General features: G+C 32.7%; 1 protein-coding gene across 4 annotated transcripts in view; it reads right to left on the minus strand.

Annotated features, from left to right (window-relative positions):
• Window positions 1–6,070: 6,070 nt before the first annotated feature.
• LOC123310151 (glycogen synthase kinase-3 beta-like) overlaps window positions 6,071–23,915 on the minus strand; it is a 76,155-nt gene continuing 58,310 nt past the window's right edge. For 3 of the 4 annotated variants that reach the window (XM_044893555.1, XM_044893558.1, XM_044893557.1), the window contains 5 exons: window positions 21,952–22,142; window positions 18,912–19,152; window positions 14,331–14,405; window positions 9,686–9,872; window positions 6,071–7,971 (listed from right to left, as the gene is read on the minus strand). In XM_044893555.1, the coding sequence (XP_044749490.1) occupies window positions 7,814–7,971; window positions 9,686–9,872; window positions 14,331–14,405; window positions 18,912–19,152; window positions 21,952–22,142 (852 nt within the window). In that variant the 3' untranslated portion in view covers window positions 6,071–7,813. The remainder of the gene's footprint in view (window positions 7,972–9,685; window positions 9,873–14,330; window positions 14,406–18,911; window positions 19,153–21,951; window positions 22,143–23,915) is intronic. The other variant, XM_044893556.1, reaches the window with a different exon arrangement.

The following is a 23,915-nucleotide window of genomic DNA, read 5'->3' on the forward strand; positions in this document are numbered from 1 at the left end:
CTAGACATAAGAACAGTGAAGGAATAGTTATTTGTGCTGTTTATGCAACCAGTTTGGGAAAAGCAGCGCGAAATTCGAAAAATAGTGTTTTCCAACGTGTTTCACACAATAATTTTTCTAATTTTGAATAGGATGTGACAATGAATTCGAATTACCCTAAACCGTCCCTTGCAGATTCCTTTTTGAATCGTCCAGTGAAGGAAATATTTATTTTTTCACTACGTTACTATGTAGGCAAGTATCTTTTCATTAGGCGATATTATCAGTTGCGAAATATTTTACTTTTCGTAACTGGTTAAAAAATTTTCTTACCAGAATAGTAATTATTATGGATAAAAATATCCTCGCATACTGCTGCTTTTTCAAATTCTTCTATTTGGTAGAGGTATGGAGTAATCTTCGAAATTGTAGGTACTCTTCCATTTAAAAAACTGAACCAGTTTCAGGCTGAACTTTTAAAAGGATGAGGATATGACAATACGTCTGTAAGGCGGTTTACAAATTGACTGAAAAAATCGATTGTAAAACAATCTGTTTCTCGAAATCGTTAGACAGTTAGTAAAATGACTAGTCATTATGCATATAAGGTTCTATTGTCTATTCCATACTTACCTTGGACGGCTTCGACGGTTCGTAAAAACTAATTATTCATCTAGGCTATTTTGAAACGGAATTGACTTTCAGTAGATTTCCTAATCCATCCAGAAGAATCATAATCTGCGCAGGTTAGCGCTTTTTCGACTGAATTGCCACAAATTCACAATCTAGGTGGATTTGCCCACTCAGAGTCGATTTGCTTGGGCTAAGGAATATAATATGCCCATACTTTTGAGAAGTCTCGTCTTTTACAAAGATTCATGTAGCCATCGAATATTGGGGGGTTAATATTCAATGAATGAATGAATATTCAATAATATTAGGCTTCGGATTTTCAGTAGATACAAGATTCATTCCTGATAGATATGCTGATTTGTTTAATCAGATAAATACATATCTACATTTTTCCTAATATCATTATATTCGATTTCTGGAAATGTTAGGGATATCCGCTTATTCTTGGATAAATTCAGCATAATCTTTCTTCAGGATGAAACCATATGTAGGTACACACGTGGTAGGTTTCAGTCGACGTTATATTTTGCCTTTTCGGTACGTACCAAATTAGTGAAATAATCACTTTTCAAGGTAGATTCGATAGTCAGGTAGATTGGTCTACTCAATCTCATTTTGGGTAGAATGGCCTTTTGGAAATCTGGGTAAGTATTAGGTATCTTTGACTAAAAATATAATTTTCTCCGTAGATCCGCTGCTTTTTGATTTGAAACTATGAATATTATTTAAAATTCGTCGATTTGTGACTGATCATGACTGATTAAAATGAAAATTTCGTACAACCCCGCAATGAATAATGAAACAAATTAAAATTTTGTTATTTATTACTAATTATAGTACAGAGCTTCAATTACTGCCTGCACTAGTCTATGGCAAGTTTTATGTACAAATAACTCGATTTCTAATTTTAAATATACTACGGAGCGCACAATATTATATAATGTGAATGCTAACAAAAAGAGATCTAACCATATTTACAGAATGCCTTCAACAAATACATTCTTCAATAATATTTAATTATAGACATAAAGTTGAAATAACACTTGGGTAAGCTAAAAACTATCAATACAATGATTAATTTCACAATCGTTCTGATAGGCAGTCTGTACTTATCCGGACATTTATATGGCATTCATGGAATGCATATAACAAAAACATACAAGATCAACCTGAATGGCTTTAGGTGTAATGTCGAATACCTTTACAAGATTCAGAGAGGTAGAACTTGTTTTCTTCGACAATCTCCGCAAGCAGACATTTTCAGTTCAGGACAGGGATTTTTTGTTACCCTGTGTCAGTTCATTAAGTTTGTATCATATACAATTATGAAATAGGAATTCCACTTTTTCCAATCTACGACATAAACCAGATGCATTTTTCGCCTATTATACGAATACACATTCAATATTCTTGCACTTTCAAAAACATTCTGGAAGCATCAATAACAATAAATAAGAATACACAAGGCATTCAATTATTTTCCAATATAGATCACAATAACTCTTCGCAAAACACTCGAATCTTTTTCCCAAACTACTTGTTTCAAAAATAAAAAACATTATATTTCCTTGAATTCAAGCCAAAATAAATGTTAATTTTGTTAGTATCCAAGTTTTATACAACTCTTCTAACTCGTCACTATCTTGAACGGAAACAAATTTTATTTTTAGATGATTTTATAATATTTTTATAGACCAGAAATTACGGCAAATGAAATATAAACATCAAACTGATGGGACAATCATGCACATGAAGAGTGACAAAGCATTTTAATACTGGAATAACAATGAATATGCAAAACTCCAAGATTTGCTATCTTCATAAACAAAATTTGAACAATTGATAAGGATAAACGAGGTGTTTCACCATAAACTGGACTAACATATATAGTCGTCTCATTGTATAAAGACATTGGTCTTTATACAATAATGGTCGTTTAGATGCAATCAGGAGAAATATTTTCGAACCTAAGCGAGATAGAGGATGTTTAATTGGAGTTTAAGGGTATTTTTCAGCAGTATTTTTTTGGGTGACTTTGTGAAATAACGGTTCCTTGTCATATCTTTGAATTTTTAAGTGCTCAATCCAAATATAGTACATGGAATTCAGAAAAGTTCAAGACTTTTTCTCACGGTTGCCAAATTGGATATACTAAATTTTCTAAAAGAATTGAATAGAATAATCTCCGCGAAAAAATTGAAATTTTTCGTCTTTAAAATCCCTTTCATTGTAAAGATGACTATTAAAAAACATCAAAAACTATCTGAAGAAAACCTCTTGGATTTCTCACATAATTTTATTCCAAATACATGGTGGTCCTACGAAGGCCATTTTTAAAAAATGAAATCGACTTTTGCAGACTTTCCGCTATTTCTAATTTTTTTTTCAGAAATTTATATCATATAATGTTCAAGCACCAGAAATCGTTATTTAAAAACTCACACAACACATTTAACAAAATATTGTTGAAAAATGACTGCAAAATACCCTATATCTTGATTTTACAGGCTGTCTAAATAAATGCGAAAGACTTAAGAACATGATTCCTGATGAAAATAAGCAGAAGTAGTTCATATAAATTTTTCCGGTTCTAAAAAACACTGTGTCATAAAACTTAACATAACACGAAGCACTAAGTAAAGATTGCTCACACAATTTTTTTCAATCCCATAACTATTATTAAGATGAAGGTAGTTTAACGCCAAAAGTAGTGTGTTCATAAACTTACTCCGAGAGTAGAGTATGAGTATGCCATGAAAGATGTCAAAATAAATGCCAGTCCAATTTATTTCATTATTAGGGGTCGAAATTTACAAATCCCCTTATGATTTTCCTTCAAAAATGCTTTTCGTGGGAAGATTTTCGAAAAGTGAAATTCTCTTATGGTCTCCCATTCAATTCTAAAATTTTCTTGCAAAACTTTGTTATAGTCGATACTTTTCTCAGAATAAATCAAAACTAACGAGCAGTTTTCGTAATTTTTGGTTCCATTGCATCGTATAAGTGTTCCATAGAATGAAATATCCTTGAGTGTCATGAGGGATAGTTATTTTCAACCCTCATAATCATAATTATGAGATCGACTAAAATATCTACTTGGAACGTCATATTATGTAGAGTTTTATGAGTTTTTTAGTACCCGTAGAAAAAATTAAAAACTGTCAACTCGTTAACGCCATCCAAAGGCTGTATCTCTATAAAAGGGGGTGTTTCGAAAAAAATTTATATGAACTACCCCTGCTAATTTTCATCGAGGAATCATGTCGTGAAGTACTTCGCATTTATATCACAAGGCAAAAATGTTTCTATCGATCTCATTTGCCAATATATGTTTTTGTTTAAATTTGAAGTTAAACTGTTCCCTTATAATTTTATTACGCGAATTCGCCATTGCCAGACTAAACATTTAGTGAAAAGTTCGTAGGATTTATTTTGGCTAAAAATAAGAAAAGAAAATGAGCGATGAAGAATATATTAAACTCGAAAATTAAAATTATGCATTGAAGTAATCAGATAGTCTCCAGCTGTCAATTTATGTTCATTTTGATTCTTTTAAAATGCAAAATGTACTACAAATCTGCAAGTGGAATAATTATGTATTTTGTGCAATAAGCATCATGTATTTTGATTACATATATGTACGATGAGTAAAACACCAAAAATACTATATTTTGTGTGCGAATTTTTTCAAGACAATAATATTAATTCAAATTTTCAGGTACAAGTAACAGGATTGAAGCAGTTGAAAAGAAAACATTGACATTTTTATCCAATCTTGAATAGTAATATTCCCTTTAATTTTGAAGATACATATTTATAAATTGGTAATAAAATTTATAAATATATTTTGAGAAACCATTGTATATAACGGTAGGTTTATGCAGTAATGCATCATAGTAAGAACTGAAACCTACAAAAGAAACAAGAAACCAATCTAATGGGTAGATGGCGATTATTTCGACATTCTTTCCTTAGGTTTCAGCAACTCTGCATGAACCCACTCTAACCTACAATTGTCTATAAAATGGCGGCTTTTCAAGAACTCATTCAATTCTCTTACGTGAGATCAATTGTTTTTTTCGAAATTATATGCGTCTCATAAAAATTAAGGGAGAAAAAATAAAGAATTCTCAGGTGATTTTAAACAAGCTGTAACAATTAAAAAAAGCGAATTCGGTTTTCGCCTTTCGCAACTTTCCCTCAAGAGTATTCTTTTATAACCTTTCAATGTAGCAAGAAAAAATCACCTATTAAAATTCGCATGCAAACTAAAATATTTCTTTACTCAACAATGGACTCAACGGATACTTTAGGCTCTCAATGAATTTTGCATTATTTTGAAAATAAATGAAAATTTGATATAAAAACAGTGATGAGCTTTCGAGAATCATTCAACTTCACTCTGTAGTTCTGTTAGTTAGATAGAATTAAATTTGATGAGTATATTTGAGATTTCAAAAACGTCCATTCATTTCTTAGAAATCAGAAATATTTCTCAAGTACAATACATTCAGTAGTGTCCGACTGACAATCTACTCAAGTGGTTTAAAGTTAAAGCTGAAATTTGTGACATTTTACAAAAAGTAGTAGAGTTCCAGGCGATACATTTATTACAATCGATATACAGAAATCATTATAATCTCTTGAAGTGAGTAATCGTTTTCCATAATTAATCAGTCTGACACTATAAAAAATATGTGTTGGTAATTGAAATCAAAATGCATTGCATGTTTTAAGCTATAACAAAGATATTCTACAAATATATATTTTTCATTAATTTTTTTCTAAAGCAGACACTAGAAGTACATAATTTGGAATAATGTTTCTTAAACTCGAATATTTTGCAACATCCACTGCGTTAGTTGAAAGGCTAAATTATCTAGTGCTCTCTATTTTTATTTATTTTCCGAAATCACACCAACATACTTACTTCAATTGGTTACATTCCAATATAACCAACATTAAATTCTTATAAGAATAAATTATAGTAAATTCAATAGCTACAGGGTGTCTTAGAGCTGTTGTATGATGCATTGGACAAGTTTTTCTTCAACAGCGAACGTTTTTACGCTGGAAGAACTAATTATATATTCTCAATTCAATTGGTGAGAATCGACCCAAGTTGCCATTTAAATTTGATATTGTGAGGTCTGAACAAGTTTCAGATGTTTAGAAAATAAAGTGAACCTAGTTGTTTTAGTAATTAATAGTAGCACCGTTAATCAAAATATTCAGTATATCAATAATATGAAATTAATTTAGAAAATATTACTAAAACATCTATAATTTAACCATAATTAGATAAGAAAAATGACTTATTGAACATCATTTTCACAATACACCAAATTAAAACAACTTCTAAACTCAGTAATATTCTACAAGTTCAAACAATGATAACGAAAACATGGAATTCTTATCCTACATTTTGGAAGGGCGAAAAAAAAAACAATAAAAGCCATACTTTTGTTTTTGTTATATTACGAGTGGATTTTCAATATATATATACACTGCTAACTCTTGATCTAAGGTAATTCCACAAATAAATATTTTTTTTTGAAAACTCATTATAGCTCTAGATTCAATTTAAGAAAAATGTTTTAGGTGGACAATTTTCCCACAGATGAACTCTTCACCAAAAACAAGATTGCATACTCGGTTTTTCTTAAGTGTGCATCTATAAGCTGAGCTTCAACATCAAAATGGAGAAAAAATATTTTTTTTCCGTTTCATATTTGATGTTAAACTAAATCTAAAATGGAGTTTTGATATCTGCATTAACTTGATCGACTTGCTTTGAATCGCAAATCTAGATAACACCGATCCTACTTATCAATTTCAAGACACAACCCATAAAAATGTTTCTCAATAATCAAGCTATTAATTTTCGACTTAATTAATGATGGACATTCATAATTTCATAGACGAATGGATTCGATTCATTGTTAAAAAAAAATTAATTTTCAATAAAACACTTTTCTTAAAAAGGATTCATCCGAATGTCATGTTCAATAGGAAAACTATATTAAAAAATTTTTCGAATCATACATAAATAAAAATTTCAATAAATACGAGAAGCTCCAAGACGACACATATTTCATGATTGGGATTTGAAAAGTTAAAAAAAATCAACACCGATAAAAACGAGGATGGGACACCTTTGAGGAAATTTGTACTCGTTGAAATCTTGAACTAGAAATATCATATTGGCAAAAGCTCACCTGTAACATCAGATAATGGAATTTTATTGATTGAAATCGCAGTTTAAGGAAAGTACGAAAATTGGTCTGTACTTTTATGTGATTTATTGATTCTATCCTTGTTTCTCATAGATGAAGAATAGTTCAAAAATAAATAACGACAATTCATAGGAAAAGACATTTGTATGAAATTTCGTTAAGACCTCAATAATATATACTTTCACATTTTTTTAATGATTGGTCAGCAATTAATCCGTAAATGCTGAAAATGAAATATTCAAATTGCTCCTAGATCACCTCAGATATGTATTACAATTAGATTTACAAATTCACAAAATTAGATTCAAACCGAAAAAGCTAAAACAAAAATAATACATAAATTACAACAATTGATACCAGATTGATGAAATGCATGAAACACTTAAAAAAAGTATTAGAAATAACAGGTAATGATGAAATATACTCATACAACATAAAAGTAACAAGAAAATAGGAACACCTAAGAGATAACTAGTTTTTAATGTTATATTCAAAGTTGAAGGAATCACATGTAACTTGTATAGTTTTTAATGGTTTAGTGATATCCTCTTAGTCATTGCCATAACTTGATCGACACTACAACGTTGAATCTTCCGAAAAACTGGTGGAAGGTGATATTTTATCAGTTTAATCATCTCAATATTGAATTTCAACGAGTACAGAGTAATAAGCTATATATCAATGGATCAAAAACAATAAGTCAAAGAGTTCTGTACAATGAACGTATATTAAATTTTATATACTCTAAATATAGTACAGCCGTCCCAGCGAAACGGACAAAGAACACACAGATCTGAAAGATGTAACATATTGAAGTGGATCAGCAGAAAAGCACGCACCCTAAATTTTGCGTGCAAATTTTTATGTGGTGTATGTGTGTGTTTTGTACGCCTAGAAAAAGACCCATATTGTGTTGGGTGCCCAACCGTCTGCCATTTATTTTTTTACAGGAATAAATTATCAATCTAAGCCATACCGGAGGCGGTGGCTGCAGCTACTACAGGGGTATCGCTGCCCTCGGTAGCCACACTCGACGGGCCGTCCTGGGGACTGTTGGTTGACTCGGAACCACCCTGTCCCCTAGGAATGAGTATCGCATTGAGGCTAGGTTGAATGCTCAACTCTGAAAAATAAAATTTGCTGTCAATTCATCTGAATAAAAAAAAATACATTTTTCATAACCTGAGATGTATTTTTTTTGTGAGGATGAGATATTTCATTACTCAAATGGCTTTCTGTTGAAAGGAAAGGATTTGGGTGTGGAAAAGAGGAATTTATACATCACTTAAAGGATCGAAATAAACTGCTCCACATGAGTTAGGGATATTGACTCAAATTGCAAAAAATATAGTTAAAATAAGATTTTTGAGATGAAAATTCATATTAATACGATTTCAAGTTGCAAATTAATTTTCTTGGTTAAGAAAAATCGAGTGAAATAACGAAATTTTATTCCCAGAGAATTCAAGCATTTTAAGACTATAATACAATGTATGGCCTCTACGGGCATCAATAACAGCTTGACATCTTCTTTGCATACTACACACGAGGTTGTTGAACATTTCTTGAGGAATTTGGTTCCATAAACGGGGCAGAAGCTCTCTCAGATCATTTAAGGATTCTGGGGTAGTTTGATGATTATCTAATCTTCTTTGGAGCATATCCCATGCATGTTCTATGCAATTCAAATCTGGTGAGTGCGGAGGTATTGGTGAATGTGGAATACCAAGCTCCTCGCGCGCGTTCTCAACTATGGCTGCACGGTGCGGTCTAGCGTTATCGTCTAGAAATTGAAAAGTTTCACCAATAGCAGCGTGAAAATTTAGCACAACATTGTCAATGACATGCTCCCTATAGTGTAAGGCGGTCATATTCCCAAGACAAATGTGTAGATCTGTGCGCCCGTTGAAACATATCCCGGCCCATACCGTAACACTACTCCCTCGGCATGGATGGACTTCTTGGACATAGAGACGATTACGGGGTATGCGTGGGATTGTCCATACCCTTATTCTTCGAGAATCTGAAAATCGTCCATATCTGGATTCATCAGTGAAAAGGACACTACGCCATTGATCGTTCCAATTGATATGTTGCCTTGCCCATTCCAGTCTTTGACGCATATGGTCACGTGTTAATGGATCTCCTCTTAATGGACGTCTAGAACCTAGATTCACCTCTCTCGAACGTCGTCTGATGATTTCGATGGAAACTTGGACCCCATCTGCATTTCGAAGAGTATTCCGTAGCATTCTACACGTAGATGTAGGGTTTCTTCTCGTCGAAACGGTGATGAAACGATCCTGAGCAGGTGTTGTTTTTCGTCGCCCACCAAGCCTTGGTCTTTCAACACGAAACCTGTCTCCTTGAACCTATTCCAAAGTCGAGATATCACACTTTGGCTGACTTGGAGCCTTTCCGCTACAACAACCTGAGTTAGGCCAGCCTGTAGCATTCCGATAGCCGTATTAGCCTCAGCGTTTGTTAATTTATGTCTTGGCATTTTCAGAAAACTCGTTTCAAATCGAAGCCGTTGATAAACTGACTTCATTTCAAAATACGAATATTCATGAAGCATATGCAAAGATCCAAACTTCAGAAAAAAGGCGACCAGATTGACGAAATGTCTCATACTGATTTTTATTGAATCGATTCAAGTTGTTATTGAGTTTTAAATGATTTTACAGCCATTTTATCGAAGATTACATACTTTTGAAAACGATTGAATACGATATCCCTAACTCTTGTGGAGCAGTTTATTACTGGGATATCTTAATCTTACGCAGCTGAGCGTAAGTTGTTAGTTGCGAATTATACTAATATGTATTGAATTTTACCGTGTTCTGTGAAATTGAACAGAGGTGGCAGTTCATTGTTGTTGGGCAGGCGGGTATTGGGTTCACGTAGTTCGTTGAAGAAGGGATGAGCGCACGCTTGCAGGGGGCTTATTCGTGACGAAGGTGTGTACTCAAGCAGCCTAGAGACCAATTCGATAGCTTCCGGCGGAGTTCTGACACGGAACACCTGAAACAAATAGAGAAGGGGTGAGAAACATACAATCAAATGGAGTTTATCTCGTTTTAAAGCTACTGAGTGCTCGTTCACAATGCAAACGTAACTTCAACCTACGAAATGTCGGAATTTTATCAACTGACAAATATTATTTTACGTGTAAACGAATTCTACTTTTATTATCAGCTCTATGTTGACTGCAACAAATATCATAAAAAAAAACGACAAGGTTTCCTACCAAATTTCAAATATAAATACTTTATTCACAAAAATATTCTACAATTAAAAATGGTGTTCAGATTGAGAAAATTTCCTAGTAACTGCAATACCTACAATATATCACAAGATTTTATCGTTCTTTCATGGTGAAGTTGAGGTCAATTCAAACTCCACGTTCGAGTTGAGATGCAATTAAACGTGAAAATAATTGATAAAATTTTTTAACTGTATACAAATGATCAAATTATGGAAAAAGTAGTGAGCAGTAAGCAAAAATTTCATATTTTGAACAATCTCGTGCTTATTGTGAAGGAGCATTAATATACAAATATCAGAAAAAATTTTTTCAATAGAGGACATATTTTGTTCTTGGAAATTATTATATCTCGCTCTTGAACAAGATGTCTTTTTGGAAAAAAATTGCCGCAGAAGAACGAAATATGTTGGTGGTTAGCTTCTATTGTTACGGACCACATTAATCTACAACTATTCGTCGATTATTTGTTGACATACCAAAGATGAATACTATTTTGTGAATACACAAGTCTAACACAAAGGTTCTTTATTTCCACATCTTTGATTTAAACTGGGAGGATCGTTGTCGGATGATGAGAGATTTTATAGTTACCTCCAGTAGTTTTCGAGAAAAGCCTGGACGACGGATGCTCAGATTTAAACATTTGTTTTTTGAAATCAATATGTTTCGAAGCCTAAACTGTGAGAATTTCACACCATGATCATCGGACGCTGAAGGTTTATCATTTGATATTTTTCTTATAAAAAAATCTTTTTCTTATGTCCGGTTTCACGAAGCTACCTTGATATGTTTTCAATCGATAATACAATGATGAGCTTACAAAATATCATTTTTGCCGCAAATTATGATCTACAAACGATTTTCAATCGCTACTTCTTCAATATACGCAGAATTTAAAAAGTTTCAGTGATTTGATTCAGGAAATCGAATGACCGTAAGCCCACAAAAATTAAGGAAATTCATTATGGTCCACCATTCCCAATAATAAATTAAAATGAATTATTTGACAAAGATACTTCAATAAAAAATGGAATTGAACATAACTATACTCGCTACAAGAATTATTGACATCTAAGAAGGCCGTGAAAATTCAGCAGAGGCCAATCAAACAAACGAATCAGCATTTAAAACTGATACAATTATTTTTTCAGGTTCTTAGATTAAACTAAGAACATAATCAACAAATTCTCACTGAATGGGCTGTCTACATCTGCCCGAGATGTCAATTATTCTTGAAGCGATTAGTATTAGTGCAAAAACGTTTCGACTTGCAATAGGGAACAGGGAACAATAGGGAACCAGATGAACTTTCTATGGACTAAACATGGAATATGTAATTCGAAGACTATTCGGTTGTTATTGCACAATGTAAAAAATTTGCAACTTTATGAATTTAATGTAAATTGTAAATGCAATTGAAATTTATTGATTTTCTCTGGTCTACGTATTATTCAATTCGTCACAATTTCATGGTAGATTTGTACTGCAAATTACGTATCCACCAGTATGAAAGATTTATATCTAAGTATTTGTAATCCAAATGGCACAAGACAATATCTAACTAACGTTATAGATCAAATGGTAAAAAGCAATGAAAAAATGTGTCTTGAATAGAATTATTATATTTGGAGAATGGTTGAAAACTCAATCAGTTTCAGTTCTAGAGCTGCTATTTATAGATTGAAAATGGAAAGAACAAATTAGCAGGCTAGGACATCAATCTTTTCGAATCTATTTGCCTTGAAAAAAAATAAATAAAATGAATTTCATAAATTAATTTATGGGCTATCGCTATCGATGAGCTGAATAATTACTTCCCACACCTGTCTATTATCGGCGCTAACCACACTTTTGTCACACAATCAGTGTGTGAAACTTGCGTTGACTATACAGGGTGTTTCATTGGGAAATGGAAATACTTAACAAGTGGACCGACCGAGGTGGTTCTGGAGATACCACATTTATTGGCCATATCAGATGAACCACCCGGTATATTTTCTTCATATTTGGCAAACGTGTTTCTTGTTCAAACCTCAAATGTAGCATGTAATAACCGCGAGGAAAATCCAGGTCCGGGTTAACAAAAAATTATGAATCGTTTGAATCCTCGAAACAACACTCTGAAAATCGAAATTTTGAAAATCTGTTTCAATATTTGAAAAGACCAAAAGAAACTTAACTGAGGCGTGTGCTTTAAATTTTCGCGCAGACAGTTTTACTGCACAAATTTTTAAGGTAAAAGTGAATTTTTCAAGAAATTTTGAAGTAATGATGAAATATTAAAACTGCAACTCTCATAGCTGCAGACCATTTCAGTTTGTATTTTTAAGTTACCTACTCTCTCGTCTTTTCCAGAAAAAAATAAGACCCTGTATGTATTTATCTAATTATCGAAATTGATATTGCTTGGATATTGTTAAGGGGTGTTTCAATGAAAGAATTGAGATGAATTAGGTCGATTTCATTTTTGTTGAAAATTATGTAGGTACATGTTCTCCAAATAAAAAAAATTAACAAAATAAACATAAACACAAAAATTGTTCTATTTTTATAGTGAGCTGATCCCGAGTATTGATCTCAAAGGAATATACTGCATTTCGATTAATTCATGTAGTTTTTTTCTTTTAATTTTGTTACTTATGTTTGTTTTATTCATTTTTTGTTTGGAAAACAAAATGTAGGTACATAATAGTTTTAACAAAAAATCATTCAATAACAATTTCCAAGTAATATTAACTTCGATAATACATACAGGGTCCTAATTTTTTCTGTAACTGAGAGGGTAATTTAAAAATACAAACTGAAATGGTCTGCAGCTATAAAAAAACCAATGTAATAAGTTATTGCTGGGTAATGTTAAAATAGTTGTGGATTCGATAGTTCTGATAATTCTTCATAAAGTCACTTTAAACCTCTTTCAGGAATCCAAGTTCTTGAAAATTTCCTTTTACGTTAAAAATTTGTGCAGTAAAACTGTCCTGGACCTGGATTTTACTTGCGGTTATTGAATGATACATTTGAGCTTTCAATAAGAAACACGTTTGCCAAATGTGAAAAAAATATACCGGGTGGTTCGTCTGATATGCCAACTATCCGCCTGTTAAGTATTTCCGTTTTCCAATGAAACACCCTGTATTATCTTCAGCAGGCGGCTTTTTTCAATTCGAAGAGAGATGGAACTTATTTGAATAGTATATTCAAACATTCAGAATTTCAGAACTATTCAGAGTTGACGCGACACAGATTTCACGAAACTTTGATCTCCTAATCGAGCATTTGATAGTTACTGGGTTGCCCAAATAAGTTGGAAATTGCAGTAATTGAGAATAATCTAAAATCAAATAAGTGGAAATGTGTAACAAAACGAAGTTTTCAATATCGATCAAACATTGGTATTAAGAATTTTACACAACGTTGATCACGATCCCATAATACATTCGACAATTGTTTTGTTGCCACAACCAGTGAAACATTTTCCACATATTTGAGATTAATTTATAAATGAGGGAACTGAAAATATATAGGTAAATGGTTGAAATATTTAATTATAAACGAAATATTTGAGTTAACAGTGGAGGCTTTTAGAGTTTTTCAATGCAATTTAGCATTTGTCATTAATCGGATGGCCATAATAAATTCATATTTTCTTTAATTGGGCAAAATTAGAGAAATTGAAAATCAATAAAAGGACGTTGGTCCGTTTAAATTTGATTGTCTATACAAGCCAATCAAAGCTTTGTGAAACGGCGTGTATAAATTTTGTCGGAAAAAAGCAACGCCACATCATGAACTTACACGTAATTTTTGCTGGTGGGTACTAGTGCAGGGCATGTACATTTTCGACAGCAAGAACTGCAAAACAGACGTCCAAAGATAATTTTATTCAGCAAGATCGTCAACCAATCAAAACTCAGGTTAGTCTGTTACTATCAAGGCGAAAAATGTTCAAACAATAGAACGGCACAATCTTTGGACTGTCTGGTTTGTAGAAATTGCGATATTAATATAAAGCTCAATAAATATCTCATACAATTGATACGATTTCTATGTTCGGAAGATAAAGAAGCAAGCTCAAACAATCGGAACCAAACAATGGTAAGATGGAGTTACGAATCCTGATACATTTGGAAGAATTAAATGTGTGCTAGATGTTTGAACTTGCCGATATATCAATTTTGAAAAAATTATATTGAATGAATATTAAAGCGGTTTACCTTAGTTGGTTTTATTGTGAAAGATTGTTCGAGAAATGACATCCGACTAGGGAATGAGTGAAGGATGTTATGAATCTAAAAAAAAATTCGTTGTACAATGTTATATTTATTGAGCAATATATTCAGCAAATTCAACATGGGCACTCGTAGTTAACAGAAATTTATGCTGCTTGTGAATCAGCGCACTCAACTTATGATTCTGAGAGAACAATGTTGAATTTGTGAAAGCATTAACAGGTGAAGCATAATGAAATTAATATTGTTAGTGAACTGCAACCAGCATTTATACGATTGTATCATGCACCAGATGTTGAATGTAAATTATAAATTTATTGTTCAATGATTTCATGAATTATTTGGTGAATCATTATTGGTCGTGCTATACATATATAAGAAAGTCTTTTTCTGAATCCTACAGAAATGAAATTAAAAATATTTTTGTTCATTTAACAAATGTTTGAATACGACACCAATTAGTTTTCGGGAACAAAAGCCTTTCACGAGGTAAAATAAGAATAATAGACGTGTGCATCCAATATTCAACATTTTTATGAAATTCGCAAAAAAAATGATGATTTTCTTATATTACTCGTCAATTTGATATTGGCTAAAAAATGGGGTATTGCATTATTTCGTGAATGCTCATTATGAAATACATGTTGAATATTTTGATGCGAATATATAGAATATTTTCACTCATTAATTTTCCACCGGGTGAAAAATGCCCCAAGTATTCTTTTACCAAAATAAATATTATCGATATTGAATCCAGGGCATTACGCTATCCAACTGATTTTATTGCCTTAATCGAATCTATATGCGACAAAAAACCTCCTAATATAATTATTTCTGAAATAATTTTCGCTGCTTTATTCATCTTTTTCACTAAAAATTCATGAAATCAGCGTTGCTTCATAAGGAGAAAATTAATTGAATGTTCATTACTCTTCATCTACTCATGAAATAAACATAATTTTTTTTCATCCAACAATATGAAATTAACAAATTTTATACTTATACCACAAAATCCAACCTTAATTTTTTTTTGGAGCATCTATACAATTATGAGGTTTGTTCGTAGAGTGGTTAACAACGGCTGTGAACTACAGACTCAGCGCAATTTCATTTTAGCTGTAGGGAAAATCTTTCAGAGGATACTCTGTACAGTTCACAACCGTTGTTAACCACTCTATGAACAAACTTATGGTTTTTTCAGGCACAAGGCACAAATATTTCAGAAAGACTTGATTCGAACCAATACTAGAAATTAATAACCATTTTGTTATGTTTTGTAATATAAATAATTGTAAAAAATAGACAGGATTTGAACTCGTTCCATGTGAATTAGCTATCGATTTACAAAATTGATAATTTGAGGGAAAATTTTAGTAAGATATTTTTAAATTGAAACATTTTTTCTGCAATCGAAATAAATGCTTATCAAAGATTGAAATAGATGCACACCGTATGGAGTCCTATGGCAGATTTAACTTACTTATGCCCCCAGTTGCAGAAAAAGTCCATTAAAATTTGATGATATATCATTCCCCTAACAAATAACAATTTCAAATTGTAATGGTTCTCCAAATCTTAGCGCATGTCTTTGCAACTGAGCCAATGGCACTGACGTCTCGATGATATGGTGAAAATCTTGGAACGAACATAGATACAAGGAATGGAAGATGAACATTTGTTGTTGTCCAAAGACTGGAGTGAGATAGTTGCTCAATTACAATTGAGATAGCTGACTCTGACATCATTGTCACATCTATTTTCAATACGAAAAGGTAGCTCGTAAATAAATTTAAATAATTTACGCCACTGCCTTAATGTCGCCCTAGATAGAGAAACATCGAATGTTGTACCACAAAAAATATATTCGTAGTACTTCAATCGCCATTCCATGTATTTATGTTCCAGAGTGAAAATTTAGGAGTATATTTTAATATTATTTAACTATAACGTTTATGTAACCTGAGGTAGTCTGAAATAACCAGATAGGTGGATGAGATTTTAAGCTTGTAACGAAAAATAACGTTTATGGTTTCAATGAAAAACGACAAAACGAAGAATGTTGAAGTAACTAGTAGTAGAACCTAGCAAAGATCTTGTTTCGTCTTGATTCTTCTTTTTGTGTTTTATGGGATCAAGAAACTTATACGTTCAAAACGAAACACCAAAATTGGATTCAGAAAAAGAATCACCTTGTATATATAAATAAGAGAAAAATTTCAAGTTTAGTGTACATATACAATGATTCTTTTTCTGACAGAAGATAGAACTCAAAAATGAACCAGAACACAAAACGCTTGAAAACACACGGCCGTAAGTCGGTTATTGACTTTCGTAAATTTGTTAAAAGATGTCTACTGATGTTTTTTTATATTTCATAAAAAAATTATGTAGTTCGAAGCTTCGTTTCGAATTTACAGGTTCTTAAAGTTTTATTGAATTCACGTCTAGATTTTTGCATCATTCAATTAATCTGCCAATAGACACCTTGGTGCGCAGAAGAACTGGATCTTGAATGTTGAGCGATGTACAGTGTGTTTCACGAAAGAGGGTAACTAGTTTTTGTGACGTACTCATTGAGCGAAATTAAAAAACTGAAACAATCGTTTTCAACTGGCTATCCAAATTAGCTATATCATTTACAAATAAATAAGAAATCAATTCTGCAGATTCCATTTTTTCGGATGTACTGAACTATTCATTGTCCAGTCATATGTTTATGTTTTGTGTCGTTTCTCCGATGTCACGTTTCACAATCCCGTACTTGAATTTAATAAAATTTTGTCGAAATTCTGAGGTTGTAGCTTAGCCATCCTATATATACAATTTTTGGTGAGATGAAATGAAAAGCCTCACCTTTGAAAACTCAGGGTCCAAAAATATTTTAGTTCAGTTAGAATTTAGAACAATATCAAAATCTCAATTTTCAGATTTCAAATATGTATGTCCAGTTCTCCAGAAACGTCTAATAGGCACTTTAACTTGGGACACCCTGCATATAGATCAAAAACGATAATAAAAAAAGGTCAGATGCGGAAACCAGATTTTGCAGTTACAATTTTCTTCACAAGTATAAAACACTGATTATATTTATATGTTCGAATTGAAAATTCAGAGAGGGAGAAATGTGAGAAAAATTTTGTTATTTTCAGGAAAACTGGATGAAAACGAAAAGGGTCAAGAATTGACTAAGGGACTGTTCCGATATTGCTGGTTTTACTGGCCCGCAATCGAATAACAATAGAACTCGGACGACTGGGCCAATAGGCATCGTTTCTGAAATACTGACAGTACTGTTCAGGAATATCGGAACAGACGGTACGTGTATACAATTCAATTCGAAATTTATTTCATTTGAACAACGGTTCTTCTGTAATTAGTTTCTATGTCTACGTTCGGTAATTTTTCGCATAGTACCCAATAATTGATTGATCACGTATAAATTTCTCTTTATTCGTGGCTTTTTTTTAAGTTATCTGGCACATCTGTTATACATGTGTTCCTTTAGGAGAAACTGGCATATTTTAAGTTGTTTTCATCATAAGGTTCTTTCGTTTGCATACGAAGTGTAGCACTTTTCTACACTCGAGTGTAATTTACACTCGATTTTAGTATTCGTTTGTTGATTGGATTTACACCAGTGTAGAGGAGGTATAGTTTATCTACACCTAGTCAAAAGGAGGTGTAATATTAGTTCTGTGGTGTGAAATGCAAAATTTGATGTTAATGTCACGGACATCACAGTAATCTACTTCAAAATATGTACGATCGAATTTAAAATTTGCGATAAGATCATCACTTTACAAGGGGATGAAAACAGATCTTCTGAGGAACGTAACCATATATCAAATCAAATTTTTAGTTTATGAGCATAACAACCTAACGTAAGTGTTTTTTTCATTCGTTTGCGCAACTACACTGAAAATCAGCTGACTCAAAGTGCAGTGTAGATTACACTACACTGAGGAACAGACGAAAGGACCTATATTCTTCTTTACTTCATCAAGCTCTCTGAAATAGATTAATTCCTCGTTTGGGCGCATAATTTCGACTAAGCATCCAAGTTTAAATAGGGTGCACAGAGTACGACCGTGAAAAATACTATCATAATTTCACCCAACGAATAAGCCACATAATCCCCAGTGAAACACACCATATCTAGAATTGTAGAAGTTAAAAGATTTTTCTCCATCGATAATGCTTCGCTATTAAAGAAAGGTTACTATTTGAAAAACGATAAAATACTTGATATGAACGAATAACTAATTCCCAAGCTCATAGAACCATCATTTGAATTTTTTGGGTATTGGTGGATTCTGCAGCCTAAGAACCTTATAGCCACCTAATAGGGTGTTAGTTCTTAACCTTAGGTCTTACTTAATTCTTAAGGAACCTGCATGAAACCACCATAAATATTTAAAGCAGCAAAATAAAACCCTATGATACTCCAACAGAATTAAACACAAAACATTACAGTTACTATTGCTGACAAGTTGTTGAAAGCCCAACGTTCTTTCAACACTCTCTCGAGGCATTATAGGGACATATTGAATAAAAAAATCCACTAACCTGTTGCCAAGGGTGAGACTTGATCTGTGGAAATTTGAATTCCGTGTAGTTAGGGTTCATCTCTTTGATTTGCTCTTTCGTTGGCGTGCCAAGTACTTTGATGATTTCGACCAATTGGTCAACACCAGAATCTCCTGGAAATATCGGTTGGCCTAAGAGAAGTTCGGCCAACACGCATCCCGCACTCCACACGTCAATTTTTGTGGTATAATCGATGGCGCCAAATATCAGTTCCGGAGCCCTGAAACGAAATATTATATAACAAATTAGTTCTCATATAGGAAAATACAATTATTATCCGTACGAAAGAAATCGGACATTCGGCGAAGTGTTTTGGTTTCCCGAATAAAAGTAGAGTATGAAATGAAGAAATCAAATGTGCGCCATATTTCATCTTATTGTCACGTCTAAAACTTCAGACGTTTGCATGATTCGAAATTCGGTAGTTTTCTCAGATCCGTTTGCACCAAACATACTTAGTGTTAAGAGTCCCTTAAAATGAATTCTTAAGACCCGTTTGCACCGAACGCACTTAGTGTTAAGTGTCCCTTAAAATGAATCCTTTACTTAAATTACGTTGCACCAGCGCTTAACTGACATTTAAATGGCTAAAGCTAACCTTTAATTTAAGTGCTCCTGTAATGACCACTCAAATATTTGAGGGCGGGATTCTAACCTATAATAATTTGTTGAGGCAGAACTTCCAATTTTTTATCGATTTTGAAAATTGAATGAATTCATTACTGAATACCAAGCCTTTTTCTTTTGCCTTTATTGTAATGCCATCAGTTTTCTTTATTTGCAATTTTGTGTCACAAATCATAGTATATTTAGCAACAAACTCCTTTCTTCTTTTGAGAAGTTGAGGGCTCTTTGTAGATTACCGCCACCTGCTTGGCAATCATTTACCGTATCCTAACTAAGGACAATAAGGACATTTTCTTCACGTTCCTCTTCAACATTGATAAAACAAATTCACACAAGACCTTACAAAGAAAGTGTTGTATTTATATAAACTGAGGTACCTTTTATTTGGCAATTAATATCATTATCAATAATAATGCTAATTCAACAACTGACACGACAATAAAGTTAGGTTAATGAAATGACAACGATCATCGGCAACTGGCCAACCAATGAAATGGCTTCATTGGACTAGGATGAAGTTACACCGAAATAAAAAAAAAAACAGAAATATTACTAGATACAAAAACTTGAGGGCTCCTTTACTTAAGATTCTGTTAAGCCACAGTCGTGCAACTGGGAATAAAATTATTAACTTTAAACGATACTTAGTTAAGTACTTATTTTAAGGGGTAATGGTGCAAACGGGTCTCAGGCCCTTAATGTTAAGTGTCCCTCAAAATGAACTCTTAACTTAAATTACATTGCACCAACTGTTAAGGAACGATTGTTGAATTCAACTCGTCATATTTTCAAAAACGGTGACCTATTTTGATCTGAAAAAGAGGTTCGAATATATACTTGTCCCAAGTTACCCACCGATTTGGGAGGCTTGGGGCACAAGTTAACCCTCTAATGCCAAAGTTTTTTTTCTTTTTTGAAATTATTTCCGTATAATTTCAAGTTAGCTTATGTATAATCTACATCTTTTTTTCGCAAATAGTTAACTGATTTACATTAACACCTGTTCTCACAAAATGAACCTATACTGACTTAACTGCTCACAGGGAATAATTTTGTATCCACTTATATGCAATCAGTCTCAAGGCGGAGTTGGGTATTAGAGGGTTAAAATCTATAGATTTCTCAACTCTCAAATAAAATAGGTGACTTGGGACGGTGTATAGTTTTGAAAAATTAGAATTTGTGATTATATAGTTGAAATTCGGTAAGGAAATTAAATGATAAACCCCTATTACAGCGAAAGTAAATATATTGCAACTCAAATGTAAAAAAACTAAACAAAACAAGGGTACTTTGATTTCTTCCATTCTTTGATGATTTCTTTGTGGAAATAATGTAAATAATAAATAATAATAAATGCCGTTTGATTTGTAAACAATCTTGTTTCATGACATATCTAATATCCCAATATCCCACGTATCCAGAACAAAAATTCTCTATGTAAAAAGTGAAACACATGTACAGGACACTAGAAAGTATAAGGGCCATAAAAAAACGCGCTTTTACTCTTTACTTTTCGTTAATTTTTCCTCTCAATTCAAACGCTCTGGTCAACGCAAACTCAACAGTAATTAATTGTTAAACTAACCGAAAAGACGCTACACAATCTTATAAGTTTGTTCCTTCACTCATAAATGGTAAGAAACAAAGAAATCTGCAAGGAGGGTAATTGTCCCAAGTTACAGGACTGTCCCAAGTCACCCGAATATGTATGTAAAACTTTTCTGTTCAATGTGTTTTATGGATCTGTTGCCCTGCATATACACTATACAGTGTATGGATAAAGGAAGGATCAAAATTAATAACTGTTTTATTGAATGTTTGCAAGCAAAACGCTCGGGCACGTCAAGTTTAGATTTCAATTAACCACCTTATGGCCTAAAAATTTTGTTTATGAAGTCGGTCATCTCTGTATTCGTCACTGTGGCCAAAGATATTCACACAGAATTCATTGCGATCAACTGACGTCAGAAAACCAAAACAAAAAGATTTTCGCATAACGTTATGTACCCATAAATCCTGATAATTTTGTGTATGCACTTTAGGCAATAAAATTATACTTTTAATTCCTCTTTTGAGGGACTAACGTGGCACTTTCGATCCCCGAGGGATTAAAAGAGCTTATAATTTTGTTTGCTTATAATTTCTTCAAATTTAATGTAAAATCCATACTTTTACATTTGATTTTGTATTTACAGTTATGTTCACCCCACTAGAGTTCGTCAGGCTGAAAGGAGACGGACTGTTAGAGGCTACAAGTACCAGATTACTATGTTTTTAGTTTTTCCAGCCCTAAAATGCATAAAATGATGTTTAAACCGCGAGACTAAAGTTCTTTCAATCCCTCAGCGGGCCACTTTGATCCCTAGGTTTATAATGTACAATAATTTACCTGTAGTAACGGCTACAAATATAAGATACATTCGGCTCGCCTCTGACCAAGTGTTTCGCACTGCCAAAATCGCATAGCTTCAGCACACCTGTTTCTGGGTCTAACAGCAAATTTTGAGGTTTGATGTCTCGGTGACAAATTCCTAACGAATGGATGTACGCCAAAGATCTGAACAATTGGTACATATATAACTGTAACAAAATAGAAATTGCATTAATCTAAATCACACTTGAAACATCCTCCTCAACAATAAGTATAGTCGAAATTAATTCAGATACATGAAAACCCATTATATAAAATCAACAAATTTAAGGCCTGAATCGAACTAGTAGACCACCAAAATGCGGCAGTTAATAGTTGATAATAAAAATCGTTCAATTGATTAGATAACCACCATTTAGTACATAGCTGGTAGGTGTAAAAATGGAATAGAGTTAATAAATAAATAAAACAAATATGTGCACTCATCAATTCAATTGTATTCGTCAATTTAATATTTTTATCTGTGAAATGAATATCAAATCATAAATAAATTTGAGTTTGATATTAGGATATGGTCCAAATTTATGTTCATCGATAGAATCTTTAAACTATGGATCAACTCATCAACACGAAGCAGTTTGTATAAAATAAATCGAAACAATATGTCCAATTAAAATTGAGAAAATTATTTCTGATTCAGAAAACTAGAAGCAAATCTTCGTTGATTAGATAATTTTGTCAACGATTTACTCAAATGGATTCTGGTATAAAACGATATCACACAATAGCAAGTGATACTATTATGTATAATGATACTTGTTCTTTAAATTACCAGAAGTTTCTTGATACAAAATATTGTAAGCATAATCATAGATCAATTTATTTCAATACCAAATTGAGAATTTAATCATATCCACAACATATTATGGAAATGTTTCCTCAATCAATTTCGGAAATTACGATGGTGACTGGTACGATTTGATAAAACTGAAATATGCACGTGACTCGAGATAACTTTTAGATATTTAGCGTGTTTCTTCGGAAAAAAACATCAATTATGCAAGTGTTAATGTAAACACTTTATTTTTCTCGTCTGTTTACACGATGCATTTGTTCCCAGCGAACGTAAAAAAATACCTGGACGAATTTAAAATACACCAAGGTGTAATTGAACTTATGACGAGGACAGCATCACTCGCAAAAAATAAAATTGGATAAGTCATAATGTATTTTTGGATTATCGGGTCGAATTGATTCCGGCAATATACGGCTCATTCTAACGGCATCCTTTTCATTATCAGATGTATCGGGAAATACTGAGCCTTCGGACATACAGGGTGCTTTCAAAGGTGGTGCTTTTTTTCGACAGAAGGTAGAACTCATCAAAATAAGTCGTTTAACCAAAAATTGTGGAAGGTGACTCCGGCATCGCAAAAACGAAACAAAACATAAACATATGTCTGGACAATGAATGGTTCAGTAGCAGGTTCATCAGGTTAGATGCATCAGGTCACTTTTGAGAGAATCATAATTGTTGTATCATGTGTTCTAAAAAGATGCATCAAATAAATGCGAAATATATGCCGAAATTCATTTTATTCAATAAAACCGTTTGTAAGCTAGAACTAAAAATAACATTTTTTTTATGATTTTTCGACAGCTTGTATCTACTGAGCCGCAGGAAAAAATTGTTTCTTCTGACGTCAAGAATCTACTTCTGAAATATTTGTACGAGTCAAAGACTCTGTATATATTTGAAATCAGAATTAAGAGCTCTACCGATTAGGTAAAAAATACCAGATTCATTGACAATTCTGAATGCCCATAAGAAATTCTTCATGTTAGACCTTTTAAACCTTTTTGTATAAGGATCAATAGTCACCGAGATAGCTATTGAGTAGGTTATACAGGGTGTTTTCAAAGGTGAGGCTTTTTTTCGACAGAATGTAGAACTCATCAAAATAGGTCGTTTAACTAAAAAT

The sequence above is a fragment of the Coccinella septempunctata genome, chromosome 3 (genome assembly GCF_907165205.1).
Source record: "Coccinella septempunctata chromosome 3, icCocSept1.1, whole genome shotgun sequence".
In the NCBI taxonomy this organism is placed as follows: domain Eukaryota; kingdom Metazoa; phylum Arthropoda; class Insecta; order Coleoptera; family Coccinellidae; genus Coccinella; species Coccinella septempunctata.